Consider the following 17,327-nt stretch of genomic DNA (forward strand, 5'->3'; position numbering starts at 1 on the left):
GCGCTCTCGCAACTTTTATCTGCGCGCCGATGAGTGAAACGAGTCTGGCGAGAGTCTCGAAAAGTCTGTCGCGCGACGAACGAGAGAGAGAGAGAGAGAGAGAGAGAGAGAGAGAGAGAGAGAGAGAGAGAGAGAGAGAGAGAGAGAGAGAGAGAGAGAGATTGCGGTTTTTAAAAGCAGGGTAAAAGCGGAAGTTGCATTTAACGGTAATCCCCCGTTGCTCCTTGATTCGAAGGTCTTGAACGATACAGCGATCGACGCAATGTGTTATCACGTTTATCCCTACTAGACAGTCCGTTACGTAAGAATTACATCAGTAACCATTTACCAAGTCATACAGATAAATTTCAAGGATCGGGTTGGCCACGCGAGTCCTGAAGCTTCGCCTTGAAATTAAATTGTCGATGGACGGGAGCTGAAAATTTGACGCCGAGGGTCGCAAATTGAATTGTTCCTTTGATACCTTTAATGAATATTCTCTATTGGTATTCAGCATTTTTGAGAAAAATATTTTTCGGCGATCAACCCGAGCGAAAAGTGCTCAACGATAGTTTCGTGATAAACAACAGTTTTACAAGTTTCAAATTTTGCAGCAGGATTTAAACTTTTTTTAAACTTGGTCTCGGTGCAAGAGAAAGAGAGCATCCTTGTTTTGAAATTAATTTTATTCTTGAAATGTTATATGTGATATAAGATTACATATTAGCGAGATTAAACTGACGTAACTTGTTTACTTGAAGAATTTTGTATATATAATTGCAAGAAAAATATATTCTCATGTTTTAATAAGAAATTTGAGTTGAGATGAAAAAATATCGGATAAAAATATCTTCAAACTAGAAGAATTAGAATTTTTTATACTAGAGGGAAGTCATTATTAGCCTTTTAAAATGGCAATCCTTTTATTTCTCAGAAACTAAACATTGCTCTTGATTAATATTGATAAAAACATTATCTTCTTAGATAATAACAAAAATGAAATTGATACCAAAGCCATATTCGTAGCTTTTTTCTATATAAAAATAAAATTTGTTCAAAGCAAATTCTTCAAAAGCGAAACTAAAATTTGCATAATTTTTTTGCAAGTTACATAATTTGAACGGTAATGAATTATGAATGTTATTAGATAATACTAAATCACTTTATATATTTGAAGCTTTCTAAAACTGTTTTTACATTTTAATACATAGAAATCTGTTTTATTACTTAATAAAATTTCTTTTATAGTTAACTCTCATTACGGGACTGTGTCGGAATTTTCCTGTCATTATGTATTGTGCTAATTTTGGGGCCTAATTTTTCATACGCTTATTTTTGGATATGTCGCGAAAACATTTAACATTAATTATTACAAAATATGAATCAGTCATAAAAATTGTTATGTCATCTGATAGAAAATACTTTTTAGTTTACATTTATTAAAACAATCATATTATACTCTTTAGACCTCTAATATTGATATAAAAAGATAAAGATTTTGTTAAAATGATTAAACTCTTCAAGGAAGATTAAATATTATATATAACCAAGATTACCATTGTTTCATATATATTCACAAGAATATAATTTCTTATATATAAAGTAACGATTTTTAAATAGAATATACATTGGTTTTAATTTGACACTAATGTATTTCTGTGTGACAAACTCCGAAATATCTCTTCTTTAAATCTCCCTGGTGCTACATCGTTGTCTCTTTAATTTTTATCTGACTCGGAGAGAAGGAAATAGCATTTTATTTTTGTTTTCCAGAATAAAATTTGTGAATAAAATTTCGACGATCGAGAGACATTTGTCAAATTTACGATCTCGCGAAACTAATCTTCTCGATCTACTCGATTTACGTTTCGTTTTCCGCGTCCAGCTGTTCGCCTATTTCGCGTCCAGCTCTTCCGCCGCATCGACGGAAGCGCGTGCGTGCATGCGTGCGTGCGTGCGTGCGTGAGCTCGTTCACTCGCTCGCTCGCGGATGTACGGAGAGGGAGGAACAAGCGTACGCACTCGCCGTGTCGTTTACGCGGCATGCGCTATTTCGGGAGTACACGCAACGACGTTAATCTGTCAGGAGGACGTGAAGCGCGAGAGAAACTGAGGGCTCCTCTTGAAGAAGTTTCGAACCGCGAGCCTCCTTCCTCGACACGAGCATTCCTCGTCGAGTATCTCCCTCGAAGATACGTCTTCCATCGAACTCGATACACCGCGCTTAGAAAATCGCGTTCCATGCAGCAGCCGCTCTTCGTGAAACCGCGTGCCGGTTTCGTCACCCCGGCGCCGAATGCAAAGCTGAGTCACCCTAATCGCGAATCGAGCGGTCGAGCGCTGCGAAATGTTAAGGTCGGCGAATAGCGTCGGCGGAGCGCGAGTCCGTTCGATCGTGTGCGCGAAAACAGATGGGAAGGGGAATAACCCCGGGAAAAATCGGACTTCCGCTCCGCACCACTCACTGGAGTTAATTTCAGAAATATTCTCTCTCTCTCTCTCTCTCTCTCTCTCTCTCTTTCTCTTTGTGATTCTGTGCTTTATTTATTTATGTGAGAAAACGATGGGAGTATCCCAAGCGCAGGGCAGATTTAGAGAATGTAGGTGCTTTTCGTGTCCAGCGATCATTCCTTCATGGAGCCTGATCTGGCCATGAACAATCGATATAATCCATCACATCACTGACCTTTGACTGTATTTAAAGTACGTGTCCTACCGTCGACGCCCTCGATCACACAAGTGATTCGATCAATTCGACCGAGTGGACTGCGTGTTTACAGTTACGTCATAACCATATGCCATCGGTGAGCATACGTGTGTGTCTCCGGCATATATTAATAAATTAATGGTTGATAGTTCGTGTCGCGTTGACTTAATACGACGTGTTATCGCCGTTTAACACGCCCCAGTCGCGACTTTCAGCTATTTTATAGGTAATAACAGTAATCCATAGGTAATCGCAACTTATGATTTTTAATAAAAATCGCGCTGCGGATTAGGATTAATATTTTTCTAGGTATTTAAACGCGACAGAAAGAATTCTTGTCGATTTTATTATGTATCCGACAATTGGTAACTTTGATTCTTAATGCACTTTAATATTGGTATCAATATATCCTGACATTCCGGAGTATTCTATTATTAATATTCCAAGATGATTGTATCGCGAAGTTTTTAATGGTTTTTCTAAAAAGGAATCATTTATTCAGAATTCAGTATACACGTTTCTGCGCGTACATATAAGTAAATTTGAATATTACTTGTTTTAAGTGATGAATGTATTTCAAGACCAAAAGAAAATATTCTATGTACAGTTCACAGTCACTTAAAAGAAGAAAACCAGAAATTAAATAATCGCTTTTCTTAGCACGAGACTTGTTTTTCTGCTTGTGTGTTTAACGTTGGATACTTAACTCGCGATTAGAAATTCATTAACGATCAATATTGTTATCGGAATGATAGGGCACAATTGTGAAATCTCACGATATCTTCTCGATTCCGTCAAATTAGTCTCCGGTGAAACGGTCGCTTCGCAACATATGACGTACTTTAACTCTTGTACCTTGTCGACAAACAAAAAGAAGAATAATCACGGCCTTGCATCGCTCGCCGTGATGAATATTACCTGCTTGAAGATGCGCTCAAAGTCGGTTCTCTCGACTGAGCTGGAATCGTATAAACGACTGGCGGCACACGTGTTAAGTTAAGAGCGCGAAGGTTACACGGCGAGAATGACAATAATTACACACTCGGGTCCTGTAACATATTTGCGCTTACCTAATGTGCGTTTACCTTGTGCGTATGGTTAATTATCTGACAAAGTTACAATCGGCGGAGTGCGCGCCTCGAGATTCGAGCTGCTACTCTCTTGAGGGAGTTTCACTCGATCGAAACGACATTTTTTACGAATTTTTTGACTTTCATATAATTAGTTTGAACATAATTAGCCCACTGCTTCGTCACAGCTCTTAATACTTTTTGTGTAGGAAAGAAGTTGATCGATGATTCTAAGAAGTTTGCATATAACAACGCGCCTGTTTACGCTTGAGCGAAAGTTACTTCACCGTGACACTTGCACGTCGGTCGAGCGACACGTAATTCGAATTTCCTGTTTTATTCTTTTCTTCTCGTACTTTTTTTGTTGTCTCTTATCGATTGCCTTAATGACATGCAATGTAACTCAAACGCATATTTAATTTTTAACTGCAATTGATACTATAAGTTTTTCTTTCAAGTTTTTCTTTCAAGACTTGTTCCAGCTTCCTCCCGTTTATAGATATTGAACTAAGAAATACAAAACTTTTTTAAAAATTAAATTTTCTAAAAAGAAAAATACCTAAATAATAAATTCCCAGTTTCTTATGTATTATAAGACATATTTTTGGTTTAATATATATTTTTTGAATTGTAATATCGCTGTCCGCACATACATAATCAAATTGTTTCCTCGCTTTTTCGGAGTGCTCGCAAACTTGCTCGTGTTTCGATTACGATCAGATAATTCTGTTTGTATTACTAATCGGTACTTTAGGATCTTATCTCTCGCCGAAAACTGAAACTCGCTCGGGGAAAAAAAAACAACATGAGGAACTAGAAGCTTCATTTTCAATTCATTCGTGAATTACTTCAGCGGAGTAGATTTGGTTGCGTTTAAGACACATTTATTAGATCGATCTAATTTCGAATTTTGTTATGCTAAATCTGGCGCGCCAGATATCGAGGAAATCAGCATTAAAATATACAAAGCTTAGAAGAAAGCCCGAAGCTCTCCCGACTTGGTCCCGATTCATCCGTATGACATGAATAGTGAATGTCACAATTTACGAGAAACCGAGGTCGAATAAGCCGTTTCCTCGGAGCGAATACAATGACATAGATATACGGGGGCACGAAGTTAGGCCATACAAATATTATATTTAGATATTTCCGAGAAATTCGTTGCGTCGCGCGCGCGCGAATGATCCATCTTCCCGAATAAGAGCAAGTGACTCAATCGGTCGATTGCATAAACACGTACCGTTGATTAGGCGGTTTAACTTTTTTTTTTTTTTTCGACTACGGTATCGCGGGCGAGACGTGAATAATAGGGACGTGAAAATAGAATTGTTTTTGCGCGATATATAGTTGTGCGGAACACGAATGAAAGAGATCAAGGTAACGCGATACATTGATGTTAACTCGCGGAGTGTGTTATAGCGAGGTCGAACGTAGATCCTAACGTAGAGATATCCGATATCCCTTCTGGGCCCTATGTAAAATATATTATGTATGTACTCGCGAACAGGCGAGTTGCGTGATGCGAGCTCCGCGAATAATGTACGCATACGCCCTGCTCCTCTGAGGCTACAATTAAAGAGGGAGCGATTGTCTTTTTATTCTTCCGATACGAATCAGTTTGAGCGTCACCGAAAAACCCTGTTCTTGGAAAAAAAATTCACGCGTTTTAGTAAAATAAAGTAGCGGGGAACAATACTCATTAGTCTCATTACTAGCTTACAGGCTCGTTTGTTTTAAAATAAAAATTAATTTTTAAAATAAAAATGAAATTAATGAGTAACGTGAACTTTTACATACTTTCATATAACAAAGGAGTGATTAAAAGTACAAGGATTTGCAATGCAATATCGCAATACAATGACGGTTACAAATTAAATATTATAACAGTATCACGCTGCATAGCGAGAAAGTTAAGGCAATCCTCTCTTCTTTTTTTTTTTTTTTACGATGATCGTCGATCGATGCTTTCTTCTCTTATTTACACTACACAGTCGATTCCGCGGGGCGTAACCGCGCTTTCGAGGAAAATTATCGAACAGCCGCGAGTTAATCTAATCTCTTTCGCTTTACTTTCAGAGCGGAAAATGTTACGACGACGACGCCTCATCGGAGATCGTAATTAAACCTTTTGTTATGCTTCTTCTCGTCGTGTGCGTGCTTGCGTGTATATATATGTATATATATATACATATGCGTGTACTCGTTGTATCTTTCTTTTTATAGACGAGGGGGAGGGTGGGGCGGGTGGAGGAGAAGGAAGCGTCCGCTTTGTCGACTCTGCGAGAGGGAGAGATACCTGTCTTTGGTATCGATTACCTCAATAAGCCGCACGCTTCCGTTTACGGAAAGGGGGTTCGTCGACGCAACCTAGTTTCCAGATTACCGCATCCAGATTACACGCAGCCTCGTTCGCGAGACGGCGCTACATAAATGCGAAATGTTAGATAATCGATGACACTCTCGTGTCATCCTTCCTATGGAGGGAAAGATGAGTTTCGAATTGTCAATTCCAACCGCGCTGTTGCGTTTTTTTTTTTTTTTCAATATATCTCGCGTAAAGAGGACGATGTAAATATTTAAAAATGAAAGGGTTTTTTTTGCATGTTTAAAACTTACTGCTAAGGACGTGAGAATTCAAAGTTCTTTGACCCTGAACTGAATAGAATTGTTGAAACATAATTTTTAATTAACATATTTATTGTAAAAATAAATTTTAATATGTACGTAATAAAAATGATTTCTGTGAAACAAATAATATTGATTATGTGATGTAAAATTATTTTGATAAGATTTTATAAGATCGTCAATATATGATTCATGTTCGAATTTCTTAAATTTGAAATTTTTGAATAGTTTACAATCATAAAAGTTCGCGAATCGATTACCTGAATCTTACCTGATTCGATTCGTGTTTAAGTAGTTCGCACATTTCTACTTAATGCGTGAAAAGATTTCTATTTTCTTAAGAGAGAACTATTGATACAGTGACATTTTTTTATTTTAAGAGAAATCTACTTAACGTTTCATAAATTATACTAACATAGAAATCGCTTTGTAGTCTTACCATTGTTTATATTTACAACTCGTATTGAATTGTGAATTGTACTACGAGTAATGATAATTACACTCGTAACTATTTAGAGTTTTAAGAATGAGTCCTTTATTTAAATTTAAAAACAAAAATTCTTATACAAGAGAACATCATAATGAGAATGGCGTAATTTTTTTCAAGTTTCAAGAATGCGCGAACAAATAGTAATTAAAAGAATCACTCTTTTCTTTCCTTCTCGCCTGTATAATTACACCTCGTTAAGGCGCAGCGTAAACAAGATTAATTACTGTACTGTTTTGGCGTACCTAAATCATTTTCTAGAGGCTTATTTTGTCGCGAGTGCGCGTAGGCTTATTTTGTCGACGCATAGTAGTAAATCATCATCAGGCGTCAAGCCTAACTGTACCCTCTTGCTTCCACGAGCGTCATTCCACTTCCTGGGATTGCGCAATCGCGCCAGGCGGTTTTACAGTTTCGATTGTCCGGCAATAGCTAGAAACGTCGATCGAACGTGAGATACCGTTACGAATCTTTTGTTGCTGATCGAACGTACTTCGCGCCAGAACCATTAGGCGAATCATCAGGAGTTTGTACCGCGAAGATTCTATTTCTTCATATTAAGGACGTCGAGGTTGTTAAAGATGTTAATAACTGACTGATCGCACACAACAGAAAATAAGTAGCGTAGAATCCGCGCCTCGGGGCTAGAGTGACATTCTGTCCACGTATTTAAAACCGTTTCGAACAAGTTGCCTGACGGGAAGATTAGCGCAAATGCGGATGTGACGTAGCCCCGTGTACTGTAACAACTGCCGACTCCATCTAGAAATAGAGACTTACAGTCGACGTATAATTCCCCGTATAATTTCAGTTGAAAATATCGTTTTCATCGTAGTTTGCACGTAATATCTGTTATTGCATGCGGATATATATTGTTAATTTATTAAACCTTTATGGTCTTATTAACGTATTGCAAGCGAAAATCTGTTTCACAAAGTGTTAGGTATGACTGTGAAGCATATCGAGTTCGATCTCTTGAAATTGCTTTACATTTTATTGTAATTATTGCATTAGAGAAGAGATACAAAATTATATGCAAAAGATCCACACAGAAAAATATTTATGGTATTGCCAAGAAAAGCGATTTACTCAATTTACTTTTTTCCTTATAAGTAAGGGTTATCTTCAATAAAGAATATTTTCTTGAATATAACCTTTAAATATACTTGACAAATTAAAAAAAAAAACTCATTATTATATACTTGGAAAAAAAATTCTACTTTCTTGAAGAATATTATAAAGTTAAATTGAAGAAAAGTTAAAGTAAGTAAGTAAATCGAATTTTTATGTTGACTTAATATTCTTAATTAAAGTTTTAAATTACTAAGATTCAGAATATATTTTGAATAAAAAATTTGTTACCTATGATGATAGATTTACGGAAATATAATTATGAATTATTTGAAATAAGCTACTTACTTAATTCAAATACACAGTTTTCTGTGCATGTACACAGAAGTTTTATTTTAAATCTAAATTTTACATGTTTTAAATAAACAACGAGTGTATTTTAAGACTATTCAATGAGGAAGTATTCTTTGCCGAGAAAAAGAGAACCGTTACTTAAAGAAGAAAACTAAAAAAATGAGAAACTGCTTTTCTTAGCGTGAGAGTAAATTTTTCTGTGTGTGGTATGTGCGAAACGACAGTTGAGCGATTTCTTTCACGTAGTTTATTTCTATCAATTGGCACGTAAAGAACTCAACTGTTGAACATAAATTAATATTGTTTTGTCGTTACGATCTCTTTCCCATAGACTTTTTTCAAATTTTGCTGACAAAAAGTAAGTAATTTGGACTTTTTAAATGATAACTCTTTCGCGCAGAGGCAAAAGTGATAAAAGCTATGCAATCGAGAAGTCACGTGTAATTTCGAACCGACGTTACTAATTAGTCGGCTTTAACCGGTGCTTGTTCCTCCGTATCGAGCAATTTGCGCTAATGAATACGCGCTCGAGTACCGAGTTCCTCAATTGTCGCTCGTGTATCATTGTGTTTAAAGAGGCGAGTAAGATCGATTTCCTCAAGATCAATTGGCTCTCGTTGACGCAACATGATTTGCTGATCGCTTGTCGGCACGAGCGGCGAGCAGACGTTGAAACGGAACACGTACACAAATTACTGAAAATTGCCGATGTTGATTGCGAGCTCCGTGTGAGTCAGGACGATGTATTCGCGATTTCTGACCCGATTCGCCGCATCCGATGTCACGACAGATTTCGGTGCCGTAGATAATCGCGTACTTCCTGCTTGCCGTGTCCCAGGGAAATCGCGTAAACTTAATTATTACGTAATGCAACTGTGACTTTTCTCAGATTTCTGCGAATAACGTTTGAACTCGTTATATTTGGGATCGCGACGAATTGCAGTTTCATCTGAAACGCGGGAAAACTTTAGATGTTTGGAGGATCGACGATCTCGAGTATGTGAATGAAACTTGGGTTATAGCGCGTATGTCGCCGAGATGTTACATTATTTATCAGCCGCTTGGCAAGCGCCATGCTGAATGCCTTTGGCAGTACGCAATCCCCCTCGTTAATATTATCCGTCTAATGCAATAATCGTGGACTATTTATAATAAGCTGTCGTACGCGTCGTCGTATAGCGTGTGTAATTTAAAGCTTATCGGGCAAAAAAGGTCGCAAAATTCGATTTCCTACTTTAAAGCGTTAATGCATGGTTTCGCGAGTTAATAGTAATAACCTATTAACGCTTTAAAGTAGGCAATTAGTTCACTTTTGGCGATAAACGTGCCAATTAATATTTATTTACTTTGGAATTATTTTATTTGCAACGGTTGCAACACGATTGTGAACCGTTTCACTGAATTTATTATTTTATTTATTTTTGCAGAGAGAGAAAGAGAGAGAGAGAGAGAGTACTGTTGACATTTTATCTATTTCTATCTAATTTCACAGATTTAATTTAAAGTCTATTCCCGCGACTCTTGAGCTAATCCGGGAGGTGATTAATTAGCAGAGTTAGCGCCATTTTATTCGTAATTAATAAGTTAATTCGCGATGAGATGCACCGCTAGAGCTAGAGCACCGAGAGTATCGGGGAATGCGGAATTTCTCTTCGCGGGCTCTCGTATCTGTCCGTTCGCGGATGTTTATGACACGCGGCGATTTTTTTGTCTAGTAACGGGTTCCTTAATAAGAACAACGGGGAGTACGGTGATTCAGCGGGCTTTTCTCGAGCGGGCCCTTGACGGGCACGCGACGGAATGCCATGACCGTTCGCGGAATTATTCTTGGAATACAGCTGCGAGAGCGTTTTAGTCGGGCCGCACATACCCCGCGACTTTTGTGACTTCATTCCGCATAAAATCGAGCCGCGTAAAATCTTTCGCGCTGACGACGGCTCTTCCATGTCCCGGCAGGAGCGATTCGGGTCGCTCGTGTGAGGTCGTTCACCCCGCGCCGTTCCTCCGAATCCCGCCCCGTTAATTTCGATCTCCAAAAACGGCCAGGTTACTCCCCCTAGACTGAAGCGCAATCACGCTTTTATTTCTTTTATTTCTCGCTGAATCGGGACCGATAAATGTGTGTCTAGTTAAACAAATAATTTTTAAATAATCGATTCGCTCAAATCGAATTCGGATTGATATTCGCGGAGACATACAGATGCAGTTAAAATGGGAAAGATGTTCTCTATGTTATTTTCATATATATTTCGTAGCCGTAGTAGGAATTCACTCAAAGTTGCATAGTGCAAATTACTTTTGGCTCCGAACGATTATTAGAAATTAGTCGAACACACTGCTGTCTCGAGAATTGAGCACAGCACGAAGTGATAATAATAGCAGTTAACAATTAGAGTTCCTTTGCAGTAATCAAACTTTCGTAACAAATTAAAGAACTTACTATAACACGCCAAAGCCTGTAAAGGTCAGTCGTGGGGGTTGCAAACAAATTGAGTCGTCACGTCGACGTGACTGCTTCAATCCGAGCATCGACTCTCGAAATCTCGTTAGCGGAATGCAGCTCGTAACTTCGGGGAGAACGGGAGGTGGAGGAGGAGGAGGAGGAGGAAGAGGAGGAAGGGTATGTCACCGGGAGAACTGGGTCATCGTAAGGGCGTTTACCCGCTTCACACCTCCGCGATTCTTCCCCGCTGATAGAAAGGCCGCTGCCTATTGCAGTGGCGAATTGTCTCGGGGAATACAATCGCCGTGTAACGGCGATTCCTTCGATTGCATCTCCTATACGTCTACAGTCGTGATTTTAGCTCCCCGAGTCTCGACCCACGACGACGGCGAGCGATAAACGACGTTCGAGCGGCATGGGAGCGACTGGGAGTAATTGCAAAGTGGCTGTTAAACTCGCTATCGCGCGTTTCGTTTTGATTTTAAAAAAATGCATTTCGAGCTGATAGGCTCTCGAGGTATAAATTCGTAGAAACGGTCCGGCTAGAGGAATAATCGTAAATCAAATTGATCTCGGTTAGTGAATAGTACGTAATCCGTACCACGTTTTAATCATTTTTCTGAGTATCTTGTAATTTTTCATTAAATTCTCGCGAGGATATAGAACGCGCAGAACGAACGGTGGCGTTCCCACGATGCGTTTGCTATTTATTTATTTATATTTCCCACGTTTGTGTGCGTATTACACAGTGTCTTCCTTAATCAAGGTTCTGACAGATTTCACTAATCTAAAATACCATTACCGATGTTACACGGTTGCATTGTCTTATTTCCCTTTACGTACAGACGAAGGTCGGATAACTCAAAGATAACTCGAGAGCACACGGGGGCACTTATTCTCTCATTCCACCCTAAAGGCTGTATTATTGACTATTAAAGCTCTCGGGAGACGTGGAGGGAGGACGTAATTCGAGGAGGAGTGATAAATTGTTGCATTCGGAGCGAGAGGGAATTCGATTGCGCGCGGCTCGCGAGAGCGGATAGAGACTTTAAAGGGCTAAAGGTTCAAAACGTAGGGTATATCATACTCGTCCTTCTCCTTTCACCTTATACAGGTACGCTCGACGAGAATATATGTAGACCGCGGACACCGGCGCCACGGTGACTCCAGTGGAAAATCAATAATCCTGGCTCTGTATGTGTGTGCGCGCCGTGTTCATCTTACCTTCGGCGTTGCGACGAGACGAGGTGCGGTGGGTTGGTTGGCTCGCTATATCGGATCCTTTGCGGCGGGGAAGGCGCATCGAACCGGGCACAAAAGCGCAATTTAATCCGCACGATTAGATGACGAATCGCCAACGACGAAACGCGATGTTCCGGCGTGCATCTCATCGCCTCGGGCCAACCTAAAGATAGACGTCGAAGAGGTCGACGTTACGCTTATCTGTAACGGGTGGTTTCGCTGTAGCCGCAACAAAATATAGTATATCGTTGAGGTCGTGACATTTGTTGTTCACATTTAGTGCTAGATAATTTTTTGAAATAAGGACGATGCTGGGAATCTTAAAACGATATAGAAGATAAAGTGGCTAAATATAACTAAACGCTTTTACGTGTACGATATCGATTTTGCATTTTCGTGATACGTAAGTCTTATACGTTTACGTTGTTGATAGAGATGAATCGTTTGCAAGGCAATTGACCCGCGTAAAACTAAATTCAAAGTATGGGTGATTATATGTGGTGTCTAATTCATTTTTAGGAGTCCCTAGAGGAAACGAAAAGCCGAGTTAGCGTTTGAGAGATAACATAGAGGCCACGTGTTCGTTATCGAGAGAATTGAGGAAAACTTTTCGCCTGTATGACGAGAGAAAGCTTCGGAGCGAGTATTTAAACAACAGGATTCCGCTTCCACGAGGCATCCGAAGCGCAGAGTGCGGGGACTCGTTGTGCATATAGAGACCGGCTGTTCTCGTTCCGATGCACAATGAGCTTCTTGTTTTCCATTTTTGCTTCTTGCTTTACCGTACTTTATCGAGTTCAACAGAGAGCTCTTCGTGATTGTGCATACACACTAAACGAAATTGTTGGAAAAAAAAAACGCTATTAATCTTTGCACTCTCTTTTTCAATTATACGCGATGAAACTTTAAAGAGAACTCTTTCAGAAAACAAGTATTTTTAAACGTAATATCCGCATATTAAAAATATTGCTACAACTACAATGTCAAATTGTAAACTTACGAAACAATAAACAATTGCTTACGAAACAATAAACGTATAAACACCTGTATTTTTATTAGCGAAGGAGGATATTTATTTTATTTTATTATTTTAATCAAAAATATTGTTTCTCAAACTTCTATTATGTTTAATACATGAAATTTTAATTGATTAATTTGACCAATTTTTAATGAATATTTTAATCAAAATTAATTATTCTTTGTATTAAAAAAACTGATTAAAAAAACTTTACTTGGTTATCTATGTGGTTATAAATAGCCACTTTCTGAAAAAGGAGGTTTCGAGATTACGTCCCACTCTGCTTCTCTCGGAGAAGCAGAAGTGTTAGAAAGTGCCGCCAGTAAACTTAACCTTCCACGATTATCGTGTCATTCACTTTGTGATTCATCTCCACCCCGCCCACCAGATACAAAGGCATTAATCTGTATGTACGTTCCCGCTACGTCGGCCATTAAGTATGACGGCACTCGCGTAATTGCTCTTAATTCAATGTAAGTGACTGTCCAGACATTTAAGAATGCCATTCATGCCCGCGTTCTCCAGGCTTTCGATGTCGCTCATGAAGAACACGTCGATTTCATCGCGAAGCGATCGATCGTCTGTTGCTTCACCATTGATGATTCGAAAGAGAATTAGATGTGCAAAAAAGAAAAACGTTGTGTACCCCCCACACACACACGCACACACACACACACACACACACTGCTTCTCTCTTCTCCCCTTCTTTCTTCAGATATGATCCATCAAATGTAAATTCGTGACAGCAAGCGACCTAATTTCATAGGCGGTTTTATGCTCGATATTAAGTCTTAGAAACGTCAGTTGATTGAAACCAGCGATCAGCGCAATTGTATAATGAATAATAAAAATTGCGACATTGAAGAGACGTGTAAAAATGTATGCGATTGTAAATTGTGTGTTTTTTTCACACTTATTTGTGTAATTTTGTGAACGGTGCGCCTTTAATTCCAGTAGGGTGACGTAATTGTGTTTGCGTCCAATGCGTTTTACCGCGAAGCTACTCTTCTCAATTTGTTGTTTTCATCATTAGACGTTCATATCGGTTTACTCTGGTTTTCCTTGAGCTTCTCGCACATTCGAACGTCTGCGACATGCCGTATTACTTATGATATTTGGTCCGTTATTGAGAAGAAAAAAAGGAAATATTGCTTGTGCAGCTGCAACTGCAACTGTCCGCCGCGTTATTAATCAGTAAACATCGTTTTACGAGCGTTGTAAATTAGACAACGCGGTTAATCAGATGTCATCCCTCATTATGTCGTTCTATTTTAATGTTGAATTACGTTGATGATGCTGTACCTTGCGCTAGTTTAAGGAGAAGATTAATGCTTTATCGGTGTTAATTACGTAATTAATACGCGCGATTACGTAATTAATGCTTTACTGGTGTTAATTGATGTTTCTACGCGAAGAATCTGTACAACATATTCCTCTTCGTAAATCTCGTTTATTAGGCCGATGTATTTCCATTTCTTTATTTACATCACAGTAAAAATGTCGTAACGCGAGTGAGGATATAATAAATTTTTATTTAATTTTTTTAAATCACGCCGTGTTGAGAAACTTCTTATTTTGTCACACAAAAATTTAGCATGCAATAAGTTATAGAATGCGTGCTGTTGTATGCCGTCTTACTTTAAAAAAATATGTTATGTAAATTTTATGCGAAAAGCAAGGAAAAAATTATTCGGTTTGTAATAGAAATGTATATATACGTTTTAGATATAAATCGCGTGATCTTTACATCTACTGTCCATCATTTTATGTTTTCTACGGTGCATTAATAAATTAAATTGTTTAATAAACAAGATTTATTAAACGGGGATACGTTTATTGAGGTTTTTTTTCAACAATGAATTAAAGGAACAGAGAGTAGCGCTCAATTTGATTGTCGTTACCGACTTTATGTCTTCTATCTTGTATATATGTAATAAGACATTCACAAGATCTGCCTGGCACGTGCACCACAAGTTTATCCCGTATGCAAGCGCGACGTGTCGCATCAGACGTTGACGTTACGCCAATGCCGCGCGAGCATCTACCTTCCCGTTAAGTCACCCTCCCGCGGGGCACGGTGCGACGCCGATGCCGGCGATGTGTATTTCGCGTGTGTGACATCATTCGCGTGATGTAATCGTCGTGTGGTCGTGGCGAGCGAGGCGGCCGCGTCTCCCACGCGGAGGCAGGCAACGCTATCTATTAAACGAACTCACAGAGACGTGTACTCCACGGGCGTTAACCGAACGTTGCCACCTTCTTGATATCAGGCGACTCGGAGCGATTGGAGCGATGTAATTAGCTTGCGGAAGGGACGATTCGAGGGACACGGGCCTACGTGAAAATGGAAAACAAAAATGGAGACAATGAATTCTCGTTGGGAACGATCATTGCGACACGGCACGTTTCTCATTTTTTATATGTCGTCGAGCGTGGAATTTAAATTGACGATCGAAAAGGACGTGATTCTCGGCGTAAAAGTAAGCGGAAAACGGTAGAAATACGGTAGCCACTACGGGTTATCGCTGGGACACCTTGTATATAACGCGACTTGTGGGTGGTTGATTTAAAGAAATATGCCTTATTAAATGCTCTAACAATAGATCTGACGCGTGGAGAATCTGATTTATGGATTAATCCATGTGAAACGGGCACTGAAGTTTATTTATTGCAGCGCTTCTCAGAGCCGATTTATCAGTATTTACTTTCAGATATTAAAGATACTTTTACGACGTGAAAGACAAATAAAATGAATATCTACGTTGTCGCGATCGGTCTGTAATAACGCCGAGTGTTGAAGAGAAGAAATTCGGTACAAGGTATACATACTTAGCGAAGCGTGCTGAAGAAGAGAAAAAAAGATAAATGAAGGTCTACGTGCATTGTACGTGTGGGCGTGCGCTATTATCGAATAGTGTTGCGTAACATTAATCACTTTCAAAGTCCCTACTATTTACCCAATTATTAATCGTTAGACCCGCCGTGCAAGAAGATAAGATTACTGTGCAGTTTGTTCTTATCTGTACGTGAAGATGGACTGACGGTGACAACGCGCTGACCGTAGCTTGCCAAGGCACGTTTCATTGCTTGCCATTAAACCGCGTAGGTAGCAAAAGGCACGAAGAAGGAATTTTTATGATTATTACCATGTCCCCGTTTGCATTTTATGCGTGGTACTGCATTTCCTAGGTGCATAATCGAGAGTTTTTTTAAACATTTAGCGCTGAGAATATTTCTTACATCTAAAGTGTAACGTAAAGGACCGCGGAAAATATTTGGCATTGAGCACTGAATTGAGTTTTTAATCAAAGGAACATAGTATCGCGTGTAAACTGACTCGTTTTATCTACATAGATATCATCGACGTTGGCCAAATAATTTAGGATATAAACATAATATATTTTTATATTTATTTTTATTATTAAATTTTTAATAGAAAAACATGAATTCTTTAAATAATTCTATTTGAAATGTTGATCTTTGATTTGGATCATTGCACAAATAAAAATAAAATTGTAAAATATGTAAGGGGGAATTATATAATTTACATTATAAAGATTGACGAAATTTCTTGTAAAAGTTTTCGGCCCACTTATAGTTTGGGGGTAATTTTTACATTGCGGATTGTTTGACTATTATTAAAAAAAAAAAATGGATTATCAATTTTACACAAATTTCTTGCATTCCTTGTGTCAATAAATTTATGGTATTGTTTTTAGGTACACCCTTTTTAAGGGTTCGGTAGAAGTGAGCTGTTGGTCTGATTGACAAAATGACGACCGACATCTCGGTGGTGCGCGGGGGTTGGGACCCCACGCTACAACAAGAGATTGTCGACGAGTACGAATACGACGGGGGAAACTCGAGTTCGCGACTTTTCGAACGCTCACGCATCAAGGCACTAGCTGGTACGAAACTTTGTTGATTATTTTTCTTACTCAATTTTATTTATACTATATATTTTATTAATATTATATATTTACCATTATTACATGTTTTCTACAATTATCATTTTTTAAATAAAGATGCGATTTGTTTTCATTGATTCAATAGTAATGAGTAGGTACTCGACATCATTCTGCATTAATTATGAATGGTGATACTGAGGCTCTGTATTTGTTTTTAGAAAATTCTACAGTTAAGATAATCAAACCACATCCTTTTGATAATAGTTTTAAGAATTTGATAAGTTTATGAGTTTCTAACAGTTGCTTTTCAGACTAGGTTGAAAGTGGTCGAGATATATAGCTAACGTTAAATATTGGATATTATAAAATATTAGAGAAGGTTAAACTTATTAATAGCGTAATTGAATAGATTAAAATAATGTT

At 38.5% G+C, this 17,327-nt stretch overlaps 1 protein-coding gene across 4 annotated transcripts in view; it reads left to right on the plus strand.

Moving 5' to 3' along the window:
* The window catches only part of LOC105839473 (spectrin beta chain), a 34,990-nt gene that overhangs the window by 1,230 nt on the left and 16,433 nt on the right, over positions 1–17,327 (plus strand). For all 4 annotated transcript variants that reach the window (XM_036284637.1, XM_036284639.1, XM_036284638.1 and 1 more), the window contains exon 2: positions 16,716–16,904. In XM_036284637.1, coding sequence (XP_036140530.1) covers positions 16,769–16,904 — 136 coding nt within the window. In that variant the 5' untranslated portion in view covers positions 16,716–16,768. The remainder of the gene's footprint in view (positions 1–16,715; positions 16,905–17,327) is intronic.

Source organism: Monomorium pharaonis, chromosome 3 (genome assembly GCF_013373865.1).
Source record: "Monomorium pharaonis isolate MP-MQ-018 chromosome 3, ASM1337386v2, whole genome shotgun sequence".
Lineage (NCBI taxonomy): Eukaryota > Metazoa > Arthropoda > Insecta > Hymenoptera > Formicidae > Monomorium > Monomorium pharaonis.